Source organism: Sebastes umbrosus, chromosome 22, assembly GCF_015220745.1.
Source record: "Sebastes umbrosus isolate fSebUmb1 chromosome 22, fSebUmb1.pri, whole genome shotgun sequence".
NCBI lineage: Eukaryota > Metazoa > Chordata > Actinopteri > Perciformes > Sebastidae > Sebastes > Sebastes umbrosus.
In genome coordinates this window covers 7933167-7949420 of record NC_051290.1, presented here as the reverse complement: position 1 = coordinate 7949420, position 16254 = coordinate 7933167, and the positions used below count along the sequence as shown (strand labels likewise).

The 16254-nt window shown below is 39.3% G+C and overlaps 1 protein-coding gene and 1 long non-coding RNA gene across 5 annotated transcripts in view; one reads left to right on the top strand and one right to left on the bottom strand.

Moving 5' to 3' along the window:
* Positions 1–6769: 6769 nt before the first annotated feature.
* kdm6ba (lysine (K)-specific demethylase 6B, a) overlaps positions 6770–16254 on the bottom strand; it is a 104992-nt gene continuing 95507 nt past the window's right edge. For all 4 annotated transcript variants that reach the window (XM_037759681.1, XM_037759682.1, XM_037759683.1 and 1 more), the window contains 13 exons: positions 12420–16117; positions 12123–12249; positions 11623–11728; positions 11306–11511; positions 11048–11151; positions 10888–10956; positions 10563–10711; positions 10289–10403; positions 9968–10155; positions 9679–9820; positions 9270–9396; positions 8601–8771; positions 6770–8419 (listed from right to left, as the gene is read on the bottom strand). In XM_037759681.1, coding sequence (XP_037615609.1) covers positions 8399–8419; positions 8601–8771; positions 9270–9396; positions 9679–9820; positions 9968–10155; positions 10289–10403; positions 10563–10711; positions 10888–10956; positions 11048–11151; positions 11306–11511; positions 11623–11728; positions 12123–12249; positions 12420–16117 — 5223 coding nt within the window. In that variant the 3' untranslated portion in view covers positions 6770–8398. The remainder of the gene's footprint in view (positions 8420–8600; positions 8772–9269; positions 9397–9678; positions 9821–9967; positions 10156–10288; positions 10404–10562; positions 10712–10887; positions 10957–11047; positions 11152–11305; positions 11512–11622; positions 11729–12122; positions 12250–12419; positions 16118–16254) is intronic.
* On the top strand, positions 9694–10858 carry LOC119482232. The gene is made up of 3 exons (XR_005205371.1): positions 9694–9815; positions 9975–10139; positions 10298–10858. It is a non-coding gene; the product is annotated as an uncharacterized LOC119482232 (long non-coding RNA).

The window sequence follows — 16254 nt, the reverse complement described above, 5'->3', positions numbered from 1 at the left end:
AACAGTATTTTGGTATCTACAAGCAGCATGATGGTTTACAGTAAAAGGTGAGAAGCCCATTGACATTAGTATATGGACTTCATCTTTCATTAGATGATTTGTATCATTTCATTATTGGCATTGCGGTCTTTCAGTTGATGTTGCTGTTATGTCACTGCTGTCAGAGGAGTTCATATGAACTTCCCTTCGTGGAACTTTTCATTACAGATGAGATAGTTCAACCAGAGCAGCATCAACAAACTTCAAAGTTTTGTCCATCATGATTACACCGTGTGGTGTTGATTGGACCACTGAAGTATTTTGTCTTTTGCGGAGGGAAGAGCATTCATCCTCTTATCATCACTTGACTGGGGTGGACAGACGGACGGACGGACGGAGGTGGTCTTCCTGTGTGGTTTGAAACAGGATTTCCTTCAGTCTGTCAAGTAATGCTCTGTCCCTCTGCCGGTCCTGTGGCCCCCAACTTGACCTGAGGACACAGTGACCTGCCAATGCTTTGTCACTCTGCCTGGAAACACTGATGATTATACAGTCAGGCTCAATAACGGCTCTCAAGGCAAACATTTTCAAGACAATTGCAATCTTATCTTTAAGTTGAGAGGACAGGAGGACATCTGCATGGTCAGATTTCTTTCTCTGACTTTCTGCCCTTAATTAATAGGTTCCGCAACGTGACATAAAAAGACATTGCCCCATGCAATTCAGCCAGGTACAGTATACTGTATGTGAATAAGAGGAAGGTTGTGTGGGTTTACACATTCGGATGGAGCAGTGTCTATTCACAAATGTGATGTTGATTGTTCCTGAAAAACATTCATTAGTGCTCTGCTTTTTGTAAAGTTTTAAAAAGTGTTGTTTGACTCCCTATTGATATATCCGTGAGGAAACTGAAGTCTGAGCAGTCTTGTTACTGCTATTTCCTGCTCTGCTTTCTGTGAAGTTTTGCTGCTAGTACAATCTCCTTCCTTAGTTTACCCTGGATGCTGATGTCTAAATGGAAACTTTTCTATGGACTTCAGTCTTCTATTTTCTCACACGCATATCTAACAATAGCAAGCTCAAGATTAGGACGCGAATGACAAAGCTGTGACAAATGTTTGGCACGACCGAGGGATATGACTTGTTATTGTAGGAGTGGAGTGTAAATGGGTTTAAGGTGGGCTTTGACACATTTGAGGGCAGTGAGTTGGCTGCCAAAGGTGAGAGAGGATGTGTTGTGAAAAAGAATTACTCCTTTGGGAATGAATGGAGAAAACATAACACTGTCAGTTTACACTTTAATTTCAAGTTTAAAGCCTTGTATGGTTAGTTCAGTCCTTAACATTTTGTCATGTCTTGAAATCAAAATATATATATAAAAAATATTTTATGGTATTTAAAGGTATTTTTTATTTTTCAACATACAATACTATAACTTTTTTTTTTTTTTTTTTACTTTTTTCGACATACTGTACTATGACTTTTTTTTTTACTTTTTTCAACATGCTATACTATGACGTTTTCTTTGTAAAACCTTTTTCGACATACAATGACTTTTATTTTTTTCGACATACTATACTATGGCTTTTTTCCAAAATACTAGACGATTACCTTTTTAAAAAAAAATTCCGACATACTATACCATGGCTTTTTTTCGACATACAATACTATGACGTTTGTGTATTTCTTCGACATACTATACTATGAATTTTTATTGACATACTATACAATGGTTTTTTTTTCCACATACTATAGTATGACTTTTACATATCTATACACAATGTTTTTGTATTTTTTTGACATAGTATAGTATGTTGATAAAAAGTCATGATATAGTATGTCGAAAACCTAAAAAAAAGTCATAGTAGAGTGCAGTATGTCAAATCTTTTTTTAAAAAGAGTAAAAGTATAGCATGTCGAAAAAAGTAAAAAAAAAGTCATGAATATTATGTGGAAAGAAATTGTCGTAGTATAGCATGTCGAAAAAAGTAAAAAGAAATCATAATATAGTATGTTGAAAAAAAAAGTCATGTATTGTATGTCGAAAGAAGTAAAAAAAAAAAGTCATAGTATGTCGAAAAAATTCAAAAAAGTCATAGTATAATCATGTCGAAAAAAGTTTTTAAAGTCATAGTATAGTATGTCGAAAAAAATAAAGTCATAGTATAGTATTTCGAAAAAAAAGCCATAGTATGTCAATAAAAAGCCATAGTATAGGAAGTCGAAAAAAGTCAAATAAAAAAGTCATAGTATAGCATGTTGAAAAAATAGTCATAGTATAGCGTGTTGAAAAAAGTCATAGTATAGCATGTTGAAAAAATTAAAAAAAGGTCATAACGTAGTATGTCGGAAAAAAAAAGTCAGTGTGGCATGTTGAAAAAAAATCATAGCATGGCATGTCGAAAAGAATTTTAAAAAGTCATAGTATAGTATGTAAAAAAAATAAAGTCACAGTATAGTATGTCGAAAAAAATAAAGTCATAGTATAGTATTTCGAAAAAAAGCCATAGTATGTCAATAAAAAGCCATAGTATAGGAAGTCGAAAAAAGTCAAATAAAAAAGTCATAGTATAGCATGTTGAAAAAATAGTCATAGTATAGCGTGTTGAAAAAAGTCATAGTATAGCATGTTGAAAAAATTAAAAAAAGGTCATAACGTAGTATGTCGGAAAAAAAAAGTCAGTGTGGCATGTTGAAAAAAAATCATAGCATGGCATGTCGAAAAGAATTTTAAAAAGTCATAGTATAGTATGTAAAAAAAATAAAGTCACAGTATAGTATGTCGAAAAAAATAAAGTCATAGTATAGTATTTCGAAAAAAAGCCATAGTATGTCAATAAAAAGCCATAGTATAGGAAGTCGAAAAAAGTCAAATAAAAAAGTCATAGTATAGCATGTTGAAAAAATAGTCATAGTATAGCATGTTGAAAAAATTAAAAAAAGGTCATAGCATGTTGAAAAAATAGTCATAGTATAGCGTGTTGAAAAAAAGTCATAGTATAGCATGTTGAAAAAAAAGTCATAGTATAGCATGTTGAAAAAATTAAAAAAAGGTCATAGCATAGTATGTCGAAAAAAAAAGTCAGTGTGGCATGTTGAAAAAAAAATCATAGTATGGCATGTCGAAAAGAATTTTAAAAAGTCATAGTATAGTATGTAAAAAAAAAAAAGTCACAGTATAGTATGTCGAAAAAAATAAAGTCATAGTAAAGTATTTCGAAAAAAAGCCATGGTATGTCAATAAAAAGCCATAGTATAGGAAGTCGAAAAAAGTCAAATAAAAAAGTCATAGTATAGCATGTTGAAAAAATAGTCATAGTATAGCGTGTTGAAAAAAAGTCATAGTATAGCATGTTGAAAAAATTAAAAAAAAGGTCATAGCATAGTATGTCGAAAAAAAAAAGTCAGTGTGGCATGTTGAAAAAAAATCATAGTATGGCATGTCGAAAAGAATTTTAAAAAGTCATAGTATAGTATTTCGAAAAAAAGCCATAGTATGTCAATAAAAAGCCATAGTATAGGAAGTCGAAAAAAGTCAAATAAAAAAGTCATAGTATAGCATGTTGAAAAAATAGTCATAGTATAGCGTGTTGAAAAAAGTCATAGTATAGCATGTTGAAAAAATTAAAAAAAGGTCATAACGTAGTATGTCGGAAAAAAAAAGTCAGTGTGGCATGTTGAAAAAAAATCATAGCATGGCATGTCGAAAAGAATTTTAAAAAGTCATAGTATAGTATGTAAAAAAAATAAAGTCACAGTATAGTATGTCGAAAAAAATAAAGTCATAGTATAGTATTTCGAAAAAAAGCCATAGTATGTCAATAAAAAGCCATAGTATAGGAAGTCGAAAAAAGTCAAATAAAAAAGTCATAGTATAGCATGTTGAAAAAATAGTCATAGTATAGCATGTTGAAAAAATTAAAAAAAGGTCATAGCATGTTGAAAAAATAGTCATAGTATAGCGTGTTGAAAAAAAGTCATAGTATAGCATGTTGAAAAAATAGTCATAGTATAGCATGTTGAAAAAAAGTCATAGTATAGCATGTTGAAAAAATAGTCATAGTATAGCATGTTGAAAAAATTAAAAAAAGGTCATAGCATAGTATGTCGAAAAAAAAAGTCAGTGTGGCATGTTGAAAAAAAATCATAGTATGGCATGTCGAAAAGAATTTTAAAAAGTCATAGTATAGTATGTAAAAAAAAAAAAGTCACAGTATAGTATGTCGAAAAAAATAAAGTCATAGTATAGTATTTTGAAAAAAAGCCATGGTATGTCAATAAAAAGCCATAGTATAGGAAGTCGAAAAAAGTCAAATAAAAAAGTCATAGTATAGCATGTTGAAAAAATAGTCATAGTATAGCGTGTTGAAAAAAAGTCATAGTATAGCATGTTGAAAAAATTAAAAAAAAGGTCACAGCATAGTATGTCGAAAAAAAAAAGTCAGTGTGGCATGTTGAAAAAAAATCATAGTATGGCATGTCGAAAAGAATTTTAAAAAGTCATAGTATAGTATTTCGAAAAAAAGCCATAGTATGTCAATAAAAAGCCATAGTATAGGAAGTCGAAAAAAGTAAAATAAAAAAGTCATAGTATAGCATGTTGAAAAAAAGTCATAGTATAGCATGTTGAAAAAATTAAAAAAAGGTCATAGCATAGTATGTCGGAAAAAAAAAGTCAGTGTGGCATGTTGAAAAAAAATCATAGTATGGCATGTCGAAAAGAATTTTAAAAAGTCATAGTATAGTATGTAAAAAAAAAAAAGTCACAGTATAGTATGTCGAAAAAAATAAAGTCATAGTAAAGTATTTCGAAAAAAAGCCATGGTATGTCAATAAAAAGCCATAGTATAGGAAGTCGAAAAAAGTCAAATAAAAAAGTCATAGTATAGCATGTTGAAAAAATAGTCATAGTATAGCGTGTTGAAAAAAAGTCATAGTATAGCATGTTGAAAAAATTAAAAAAAACGTCATAGCATAGTATGTCGAAAAAAAAAGGTCAGTGTGGCATGTTGAAAAAAAATCATAGTATGGCATGTCGAAAAGAATTTTAAAAAGTCATAGTATAGTATTTCGAAAAAAAGCCATAGTATGTCAATAAAAAGCCATAGTATAGGAAGTCGAAAAAAGTCAAATAAAAAAGTCATAGTATAGCATGTTGAAAAAATAGTCATAGTATAGCGTGTTGAAAAAAGTCATAGTATAGCATGTTGAAAAAATTAAAAAAAGGTCATAACGTAGTATGTCGGAAAAAAAAAGTCAGTGTGGCATGTTGAAAAAAAAATCATAGCATGGCATGTCGAAAAGAATTTTAAAAAGTCAGTATAGTATGTAAAAAAAATAAAGTCACAGTATAGTATGTCGAAAAAAATAAAATCATAGTATAGTATTTCGAAAAAAAGCCATAGTATGTCAATAAAAAGCCATAGTATAGGAAGTCGAAAAAATAGTCATAGTATAGCGTGTTGAAAAAAAGTCATAGTATAGCATGTTGAAAAAATTAAAAAAAGGTCATAGCATAGTATGTCGAAAAAAAAAAGTCAGTGTGGCATGTTGAAAAAAAATCATAGCATGGCATGTCGAAAAGAATTTTAAAAAGTCATAGTATAGTATGTAAAAAAAAAAAAAGTCACAGTATAGTATGTCGAAAAAAATAAAGTCATAGTATAGTATGTCGAAAAAAATAAAGTCATAGTATAGTATTTCGAAAAAAAGCCATAGTATGTCAATAAAAAGCCATAGTATAGGAAGTCGAAAAAAGTAAAATAAAAGTCATAGTATAGCATGTTGAAAATATAGTCATAGTATAGCGTGTTGAAAAAAAGTCATAGTATAGCATGTTGAAAAAATAGTCATAGTATAGCATGTTGAAAAAAAGCCATAGTATGTCAATAAAAAGCCATAGTATAGCATGTTGAAAAAAAGTCATAGTATAGCATGTCGAAAAGAATTTTAAAAAGTCATAGTATAGTATGTAAAAAAAAAAAAAGTCACAGTATAGTATGTCGAAAAAAATAGTCATAGTATAGTATTTCGAAAAAAAGCCATAGTATGTCAATAAAAAGCCATAGTATAGGAAGTCGAAAAAAGTAAAATAAAAAAGTCATAGTATAGCGTGTTGAAAAAATAGTCATAGTATAGCATGTTGAAAAAAAGTCATAGTATAGTATTTCGAAAAAAAGCCATAGTATGTCAATAAAAAGCCATAGTATAGCATGTTGAAAAAAAGTCATAGTATAGCATGTCGAAAAAATTAAAAAAAGGTCATAGCATAGTATGTCGGAAAAAAAAGTCATAGCATGTCGAAAATAATTTTAAAAAGTCATAGTATAGTATGTAAAAAAAATTTCATAGTATAGCACGTTGAAAAAAGGTCATAGTATGAAGAAATGTCATAGTATATTTGAATATATGTTCAAATAGTAAAAAAAAAACATTCAAATAAGAATCCGAAAGAGGAATAATTCAACCGTACATGATGGCAAAGAATTCCTTCTTCACGTTGTGTCATGTAAACAAACCACGTACTCAGGGCTCCAGACTAAGTTGTCACAAGAAAAATTAACCTTTAAGGGGTAGAAACCTTGGTCAGAACCCGGCTCTGGGTGGGTGGTGATCAAATTATGTGCCTCAAAAGGTTGGGTTTAGTGAGAGAGGTGGATATGCAGAGCAACCACAATAATAGCACAGCAGCTATAAGTAGTAATACAACAGACTTACTTGATACTTTTATACTCACGCTGTAACACTAAGCATGTCGACTGGAAAAAAAAACAGGTCGGGTCCCACTTAGTAGATTTATCAAAAAGCGTTTATTATTAATAGTAATGTCACACAAATTCACAAGTGTTTAAGACATGTCTGGCTCAGTTTGGTGTGTGTGTCTGCAAGTATGTCTGTGTGAATTCTCTAAACAGTGCAGTTATAAATAAATGACCACAAAGAGAAGGAAAAGGGTAAGGTAATATTGCAACAGGAAAAATAGAATTCTCATTTTAAGAAGATAAACAGAAAAAAAAAGTTGTTCAAAGAGAACATTTAGCACCATCTATCCCGTTATCATATTCAACAGATAATATCATAAAATCATTAAAATCTCGTCTAAAAGCCCCCTACATAATAAAAAAAATTACCATTTCTCAAAACACTTTGGAAAAAAGTTTTTTTTTTCCTTAATGAGCATACAAACACAGCATTCCATTAGTCATCTTCTCTACGTGAGCAGTGTGCCTATTGTCTACAGGAAAGGTGGTGTTATATTCAAGATAAAGATATCATTTAATATATATCAGGAGAAAAAGGCAGGAGTCATGAGAGGCAAGCACCAGAGGAACAGCAGCCTCCACTCCCCCACACAACCCCCACATTTCAGTTCTTACAGAGCAATCGGTCACTATAAAAAATAAAGAGAAAAAAAAAAAAAAAAAAAAATCGCAAACTTGTACAACCCTATTAAAAAAGGGAGAACATTGATATCCAATAAATAGAGGAAACATTTTAAATTAAATGTACAATGCCAAAAAAAAAAAAATCCAGGAAATACTAAGTCTGCATATTGGAACAAAACAATCAGAGGTACAACACACAAACACCAGATGGCAATGATTTTTTTTCTTTTTTAAAGAGATACTCCATACAGAGATGGAAGAAATTAACAAAAAGACCTGATGATGAGTGACAACTTAATATTAATCTCCAGAGGAAACAAAAGTATAATTCATACAAACACAAGATTTACAACACATACAAGAATCTGAAAGACAAAATGAAATCCCCCCCAAAACAACCAAAGTCGTTAAAACCCGTATGTTTTGAAGCATTCCAAACATTTGTATTTTTTTTAAATTCTTAATGCTTTAGAAAAATGTTCATATCTCTATTATTAGTATTTTTCATTTTCTCTCTTTTCTAAATACAAGGCCAATGTGGTATATATCTAGGCTGATCTAGTTTAGAAAAAACAAAACAATAAATTATTTTTAAAAAAGACAGCACCCCACAAAAATTGCAAACATCATGTACAAATTTTCAGTATTCAAGACAACAACAACAGAAAGGAGTTCTCTCTGGTACTGACAGAAACACGCCATTGAAACCAAAAACTACCCTCCGCAGTTTGTTCAATGGCAGCACCAACTGCCCCCTGGTTCTTCAACTTCAGTGTTGCCAGGGTGTCTGGTTGAAAGCACCATCTGAGAGTAAACTGGTATTGTATTGGCGGCTTGGCATTTCTTTTTGTAAACAGTAATGATGAGTAAACGTATTCAACTGGCTGTTCGGCAAGTATTAGCAGTAGTAGTAGTAGCAAAAATGATCTTAAATAATGAAAGGTTAAGTTGAAAACCAAAGTGAAACTGTGTCTTTTTGTCCTGGCTTGCAGGAGTTTTGGTTATGGCTGAGGAGACGCAGGAGGGGAGCTCTGTCACCGGGAGGAGGAGGGGGCCTGGTGAGACCAAACGCACAACACAGACAATGCATTAGTGACTTGAAAAAGAAAGTCCAATTAACAGTTTGTTTTTATTTCACGTCAGAAAGGAGCATCCAAATTCTTGGAGCTGAATGGCAACTATTGGAAAGACAGCAGGACAATCAGCAATATTGAATGGAGGTACGTGTCTGCTTACCAGGTTGAAGGAGTCATATGTGTTCATGAGCTCCTCTATGCGGTACTGCTCCAGCACCACTACGTTGGTCAGGTTGGGGCTACGCTGACGTGCGCAGTCCTCACAGTGAACCACATATGTCTTCCTGCTGTTGCTCTCACTTGTCACAAACAACAAGTTGAACACCTCCAACTGTAAGAGAGGAGAGAACAAGTTAGGAAACATTCAAGGTAGTTGAAGAAAGGAATTGTGCAAATACTCCTACTGTAAATCTATGGCTTGATTATCAAACTGCGTGTCGTCAGCTTGCACTAAGAATGGTACACCGTGCTAACGCGCGACACCTAGTGGTTAAATTCGGTATACCGGTCTGGTGTTGTGGCTTAATATCAAACTGGTTTGAAATTTTTTACACCAGCCCAACCTTATTTAGAGCACAGTAAGCATATGGCTGGACAATGGGGAAGTTGCTCATTCTGCAGGAATGGTTAGAGATGTCTTCATGGACATTGTGGTGGTGAAACTGGGTCATTGTAACTGCTGTTATAGAGTGTTACAGGATTGAGTTTGATTGATGTAACGCGATTGTTGCACTTAATTGTAACTATCTGTACCTAATAAACTGGCAACTGAGTGTCTGTGAAAGAGAGAGATAGAGTTTCATGGTTAGAGTGACTGATGGCTACTCACATCACACTCGTTGCAGTAGTAGGCTGGCTCATCTTTGACCCGACTCTGATAGGAAAGCTTCTTGCCGTTAGCCACCAGTTGGTCCCGCAGGATCTGCATGTGCTTCATGGACTGTAGCAGGCAGTGTCTGGCAGAAAGATAAAGAAACCAACATTAATATAAAGTTGCCATCGAATGTGCAAATCTGTTTAAATATATTTTCTTTGAACAGCTTTGTGTATGTATAATAATCTAAAGAACAGCCCTGCAATAAATCCTACTTTCATCAAGGATATAATGTTCATATTGATTGTGGAGTAGTGCCGAGAGATCCCTTTAACATTATAACCTTCATGAAGATTGATTTCAGGGCTGTTCATTAGTTTGAGCTAGGTGTAACTAAACAATAAATTTGTTCATCTGTACTCACTTGACCAACTTGAAGGTGTCTGGGTCGGTGATCTTGACAGTGCGGGCCACGTTCCAGGATACGTGAATCATGGGGACGATGGATTTGACCTTCTTCACTTCGTTCCACTCGAACCTCTCCAGGGCCAGCTGGTACTGGTAAGCTGCAGATACACATGAAACAATGTTGAACACTGTCTCACAAAATAGTCTTTACATTGTTGAAGTAATCTGTGTTTGGTCACTAGACGGAGCATCGCTTACTAGGGATGCTGATTTAGAATTTCATTATTAACATCTGTACTCCTTACCATTTAGAGGTCCGACATTCCATGCGATGTTGTTGCACCAGCCAACGGCCTGAACCCAGTGAACAGTTCCAGCGTTGATCCACACCAAGTCTCCAGGTCGCTGGATGAAGCGGTACACTGGGATGTTGGCTTTGTAGAGGTCCTCCAACACCGGCCACCAGGACCCGGTCAGGTAGTCCACTCCGTGCCTAAGAGGAAAGCGCTGTTAGAACTGTGTAGGACTACTAAGCATCTTAAATTATCCAAATTCCTAAAATAAGTCAGTAAATACAAACTGAACAATATCAGCTTGCATTCTCAGATTTGTCTCCGTCTACTCACTTTTCACAGAAGTCACTGATGGCCTGCCAGTAGTTCTCATGGACAGAGAACCACTCACAGTCTCCAGGGCCGATGTTGATGTTCACCGAGCAAAAGTTATTGTTCTCCTGGTGACCTGTTGATTAATGACAGAATATCCTCTGTTATATAAAACGCTATTTCATTTTTTTTTTATTAAGAACTAACAGATCTTAATTCAGATGGTAACGTGTGTTTCATTTTGTTTTAACTAAAGGTGTCTTCCACCCATAACAGGCATAAAAGAGTAGTTTACCTGGCGTTCGGCTCCCAGGAACCTTCATGTAGAGCTGGACAGTGTTCATGCCCAGGATGGTGTGTCCGACATGGGTCAGCATGTTTCCACTGGATGCTACGCGCATAAACGCTGGCAGCTTCTGCAACTCCTGAAGCTGGGACTTCCACCTGAGTAGAGACGTCAACTTTCATCTTTAGTAATGTATTTGTATTTCTGTATTGACACTTGACCACTAGAGGGCAATGCAACTATTTAGTGGCTTTCAAATATTATGTAATGTTGACCACCATATTTAGCTACACAAATCACTATTGTATGAGTGTAATATGTTGAAGTCGCTCACCTCTTGGGATCTGAGAGGTCAATGTTGGTGCCAAACTTGATTATCTTCCCCACTTGTTTCTGCTCAGCACTGAGGAAATGGAAAGCATTATTACTATTCACTATTAATACAAATTGCAAAACACTATTAAGAAACTGCCCTCTTTTAACAATGCCCTTACCTGCTACTTTCTTTAGAGCTCTCCTTGCTTGGAGTATCAGAACTGCTTGATGGCTTCTTCTCCTTCTCATCTTCATCATCCTCATCATCGCTGCCTTTCTCCTCCTGAGGACACAGATCACAACATCTTTATCAGCAACATAGAAGTCCTTCCTCTAACATATAAAACCATTTAACTGTGAATAATAGTGTACATAAATGCAGAAATAGTGGTAGGAGAACTGTAAATGGTGGCAGCAGTAGTAGAACATATATTTACCTGCAGACTCTCTTGGAAGCTGGAGGCCTGGTACTGGGCATACTTGGCGATGGTGGTGTGGGAGCGGCTGCTCTCGCAGGGCCACGTCTGGCCCGTCCCGCTGGGGTCCCAGTTCTCATCAGCAGGCTGCTGTACCTGAGTCCTCACCTCTACCGCCTGCTCTGCATTGGCTTCCACCAGTGACTTAGTAGAAAAGAGCCCCAGGTCTAAAAACAACGAGAGGAAACATTAGGCACATACACACATGTGTGATTCATTTGCGATTAATAATCGATTGACAGCCCTAAAATAAATGTAAAGCATTAACAGTCACTCACTGAGTCGTAGAGATCCAGCCAGGCCTCTGATGACAGTTACAGGATTCTTGGGGTCTGTACAGAACTGCAGCAGCACGGGGGAGAAGGCATCCCTCTTACTCTCCAACTACAGAGAAGAAACATCACGTCAATACACCGTAACGAAAACTACTTCAGCACAGTTGACTTCAATGCACAGCAAATCACCACAAGAGGGCAGCACAGGCATGTTAAGGCATATTGTATCTAAATAACTGTCTATAGTGAACACAACATTTTAAACTGACTTTATCTTCTGTTGCTTTAAAGAGTGTATTATTGTGTGCTGTCTGATTAAACATTGAAGTGCCTTCACACTTTTCCTTTGTTGATTGATTTATAATTATTTATATTTGACTATTTGTTCTTTTTACCATGTATAATAATGGATAAAAATGTTGATTTCCCATGTGTATCAAATAAAAGATAAAGAAAGCTGGTACACAGTGTGTGTGTGAAATGTAGTGGACATGGTGACGTACATAGATGCTGGGTGTAGGAGGGTTGAGTTTCTCTCTGGGAATGGGTTCGTCTGAGGTCATGATGGGCTTGACAGAGAAGGCTGGGAGCAAGTACGATTCTCTGTACTTCCCTTTCACTCTGGCGCCCCTACAACAGATACAAGAGAACACGTTGATGCAAACATGAAGATACAAAACACAGGTTTCTGTCATTTTTCTTTGCTCAACACAGATCTACTACTCTAACCTGTTGCATAAAAGGCCTAGTGAAATGTATGTATTTTTTTTTTTAGAAATCTTCCTCCACAGTGTACTTACTTGCAGGACCTGATGATTTCACTGGCGCTGTTCTTAATGGTGATTTCCTCCAGTGGGATCCTCTTCTCCTCCACCTCCGAGGCAATGAATGTCTCCCTGTCCCCGCTCTCCACTTTGATCAGGCGAATCTTCAGCTCTTTGGGGGGCCCGTCTGACAGCGCCTTCAGTTTCAAGAAGTCCGTTGAACCCAGTGAAGAACCTGATTCAGAGTCCTTTTTGTCCTCAGAAGATCTTTCTCCAGAACTTCTCGATGTCCACTCTGCATGCTCCCCTTCGCTGGCGGAGCCGGCGCCGGAGGCTTCTTTGCGTTTCGTTTTATCTTTGTCGTAATGACTCCAGCTCTTGTCGGACCCCTCCTTGCTCTGGAGGTTGAGGTCACCGAGAATTCTGCGATCCTTCTTCTCCTTGTGGCTCTTGCCATCCTTGCGGCTCTTGCCGTCCTTGTGCCGCTTGTGGCCGGAGCCGGAGTGAGTGGAAGAAGATGATGATGATGAAGAAGAGGAGAAGGCCATCTCCTCTCTCTTTTCTCTGTGCTTCTTCTTGTCTTTCCTGTCTTCGTGCTTCCTGCTGCTGCTGCTGTGGCTGTGGCTGTGGCTGTGACCGTGCTTCCTCTTCTTATCTTTCTCCCTCTCTCTATCTCTGTCTCTGTCTCTATCCCTGTGCCGGTCTTTCTCTCTGTGTTCCTTTACTTTCTCAGTTTTGTGTCTGTCTTTCACTTTGACGGGTTTATCGAGGGAGTTCTTGTTAGGGAGTGACTGTCGACTGAGCATGACCTCGCAGCTTTTGCCCAACTCTGCTAGAGAAGACTCAGAGATGGTCGTCAACAGCCGCTCCTCCTTGATCACCTTAATGGGTTTTACAGTGCTCTCCTTTTTGATTATTCTGTCCTCTGTTGTCTCTCCATCATCTCTCCAGACATCAGCGTCTTCTATTTTAGGTTTCTTGTCTTCTAGCAGAGGAAGAGGGGAGGACTTTAGAGGTGGGACAGCTGGACTGAATGGTGGATTGGTTGAATCTGACGTGGGAGAGCTGCCTTGCTGCTGGCGGCAGATATCCGGGCCCAGTGACAGAGAAGAGGAATATTTGACCCCCAGCAGAGCTGATGGAGGGGGTCTCCCAAAAGGCCCACCACGGTAAGCGTACTTCTGGTTCTCTAGGACTGTCTCTAACTTGAACATGTTGTTTACACCTGTTTGGTGGAGGTGGGGTCTTTGGGGTGGCGGAGAACAAGACGGCGTCTCAGAGTCCTCGTCATCGTCCTCCTCGTCGGCCTCGCTTTTAGTCTGCTCGGGGAGGCCGTAAAGTTTAGCCAGGTCACTGTGGCGGTAATTGGTGTTCCCCACTCCCACATCCATCGAGCGTTTAGGGTTCTGAGGGACATTTGGAGAAGGTTTAAGGTAGTCCTCGTCCTCCTCGTTGAGAGAAGACGTTCGGCTGCAAGGGGACGCCAGAGAGCCTTGGCGACTGAGCACGGGAGGGCTCGAGTGCGGATTGGATCCAAAGTCTTCCTGGTTGGGCTGATGCTTCATTGCTGGAATGAGGTCTGGGGCACAAAGGTAGCTCTTGATGGGCGGGACATTAGGAGCGAAGTTGTCAAGAAGACCCGTGGACCCGGTCTTTTCACTGTTGTACATCTCCTCTTCCTTTTTGATAGATTCATCCAGCATGGCCATGATGTTAGCCAGACCATCAGGGAGCAGCGTGGACAACTCAGAGGGCTCTTCCTCGAACTGGGCAGAGTCGGCGCCACAGCTGCTGGCGTTTTCCAAACCGCTCCTTGACCCCGGCTTGTTGAGGATTCCCCTCATGGAGCTGGAGGACAAAGGCGGTGGCGGAAGGCTGTCTCTGGGAAAAGCCTGATACAGTTTTGGGGGCTCTCTTAGTGCCAAGGTAGGGAGGGAGAGTTGGCCGCCGTCTCTCTCCCTGGCTGCGTCTTTGGATTGGTTGGGTGCGGCTTGCATTGCCGGGGGCTTGTTCGGGTACACCGACTGGTTCATCCCTGAGGTATTGTGTGTTGATGAGGGACTGAATGTCGTTCCGCCGTTGTTGCTCCACATCTCCCTCTGCCTCTGCTTTTCCCTGGCATACTCGGTCTGAGGTGTTAGAGGGGGCGGTCGCAGCCTTTCTACTGGGGTAGTGGTGGTGGGGGTCTGGCCTGGTGGACAGGGGAGTACGCCACCACGGCTCAGCCAGGGGTAAGGGGGTGAAGCCTGGGAGCTGGGAGGCGATGGACCTGCAGTAATAGAAGAGAGGCGAGGAGGTGGAGGTGTTTGGGAAGTGTTGCAGGAGAGCAGTCTCTCCAGATTTTCAATAGCAGTCTGCTCTTTGCCTTTTTTACAGCGCAGCTCCTCCTCCCTCTTCCGCTCCATTCTCTTCTTCTCCTCCTCTTTCCTCTCCAACTCTCTTTGTTTTTTCTTTTCTTCCTCCAGCCTCTCCAGTTCTCTCTTCTTCCTCTCCTGCTCCTGCCTCTCTGCTTCTCTCCTCTTCTTCTCCTCCTCTTGCCTCTCCCACTCTCTCCTCTTCCTTTCCCGCTCCTTCTTCTCCCATTCTCTCTTTTTCCTCTCCTCCTCCTGCCTCTCCCATTCTCTCCTTTTCCTCTCCTCCTCCAGGCGCTCTGCTTCTCTCCTCCTCCTCTCCTCTTCTTGCCTCCTCTTCCTCTCCTGCTCCTGCCTCTCCCATTCTCTCCTCCTCCTCTCCTCCTCCTGTCTATCCAGTTCTCTCTTCTTCCTCTCCTCCTCCTTCTTCTCCAGCTCTTTCCTCTTCCTCTCCTCATCCCGCTTTTGTCTCATCTCCCATTCTTTCTTCCGCCTCTCCTCTTCTCTGATTCTTCTCTCTTGCTCCTCTCGGTCCCTCTTCCTCTTTTCCTCAGCTTGCATGTGACCCTCTAGCTCTGCGTCGAGCTTGTCTAGAGCCTCTTCGATGGACTGAGGGACGGGAGTCGGAGCTGGTGGACGAATCTGGGGCTGAGAGTACGCCTGTGGCGAGGCAAATTGTGACTGATGACCCAGTCTGGAGGAGAGGGCTGGATTGGATGGCTGAGGTGCGGCATTGACAGCGGAGCGTGGAGCTGAGCGGTATGTAGCAGGAGAGCTAGGAAGAGGATTTGAAACTCTACTTGTAATCACACTGTCCCCTGCTCTCTGGTGCCCTGAGGAGAACAAAGAAGATGACGAAGAAAATGCAGGAGTTTGCTCCAGTTCAGCCTGAGCGTAGTACGACGTCTTCTCCTTCATGGGCCGGGACTTGGTGGGTCCATGTTGTTGTGATCTGGGCAGCCCCTGCTGGTGAAGCTGGTTGGCAGTTTGGCCTCTCTGACATCCTGGCTGCAGCAGAGCGTCCAGCTGAGAGGTGGCGCTAGGGACGCCACGGGTGGAGATTTGGGGCTCTCTTCCTCTCTGCCAACTGCCATTGTTCACAGAGCAACCAGCAGGGGGTGATGTGGTCACCGTGGAGACGCCAGCCATGGTTACACCACTAGAGCTCCTGCTGCTGCTGCTATAACCGCTGATGGAGCAAGACGCCTGGGATATGGGCAGATTGGCGGTGATGACGGGTGTTCGGGTGGAGTTGGTTGGGGGCAGAGGAGGGATGACATGATGGTGATGCTGGGAAGGACCTGGGACCCGACTATCCACGACCTGATTGTGGCTCTGCTGGCGCTGAGGTAGCAGTCCTGGAGGCCTGTAGATGCCCGACTCCTGGAGAGACACATACAGAACCATTTTCAATGAATACATTAAATAATGATCACTCTCTTAACAACTGCAGCTGGGATAACAGATGAATTGTCAAATCAAACAGCAGAAGAATACACTGGTGCAAATGAGCTACAGCA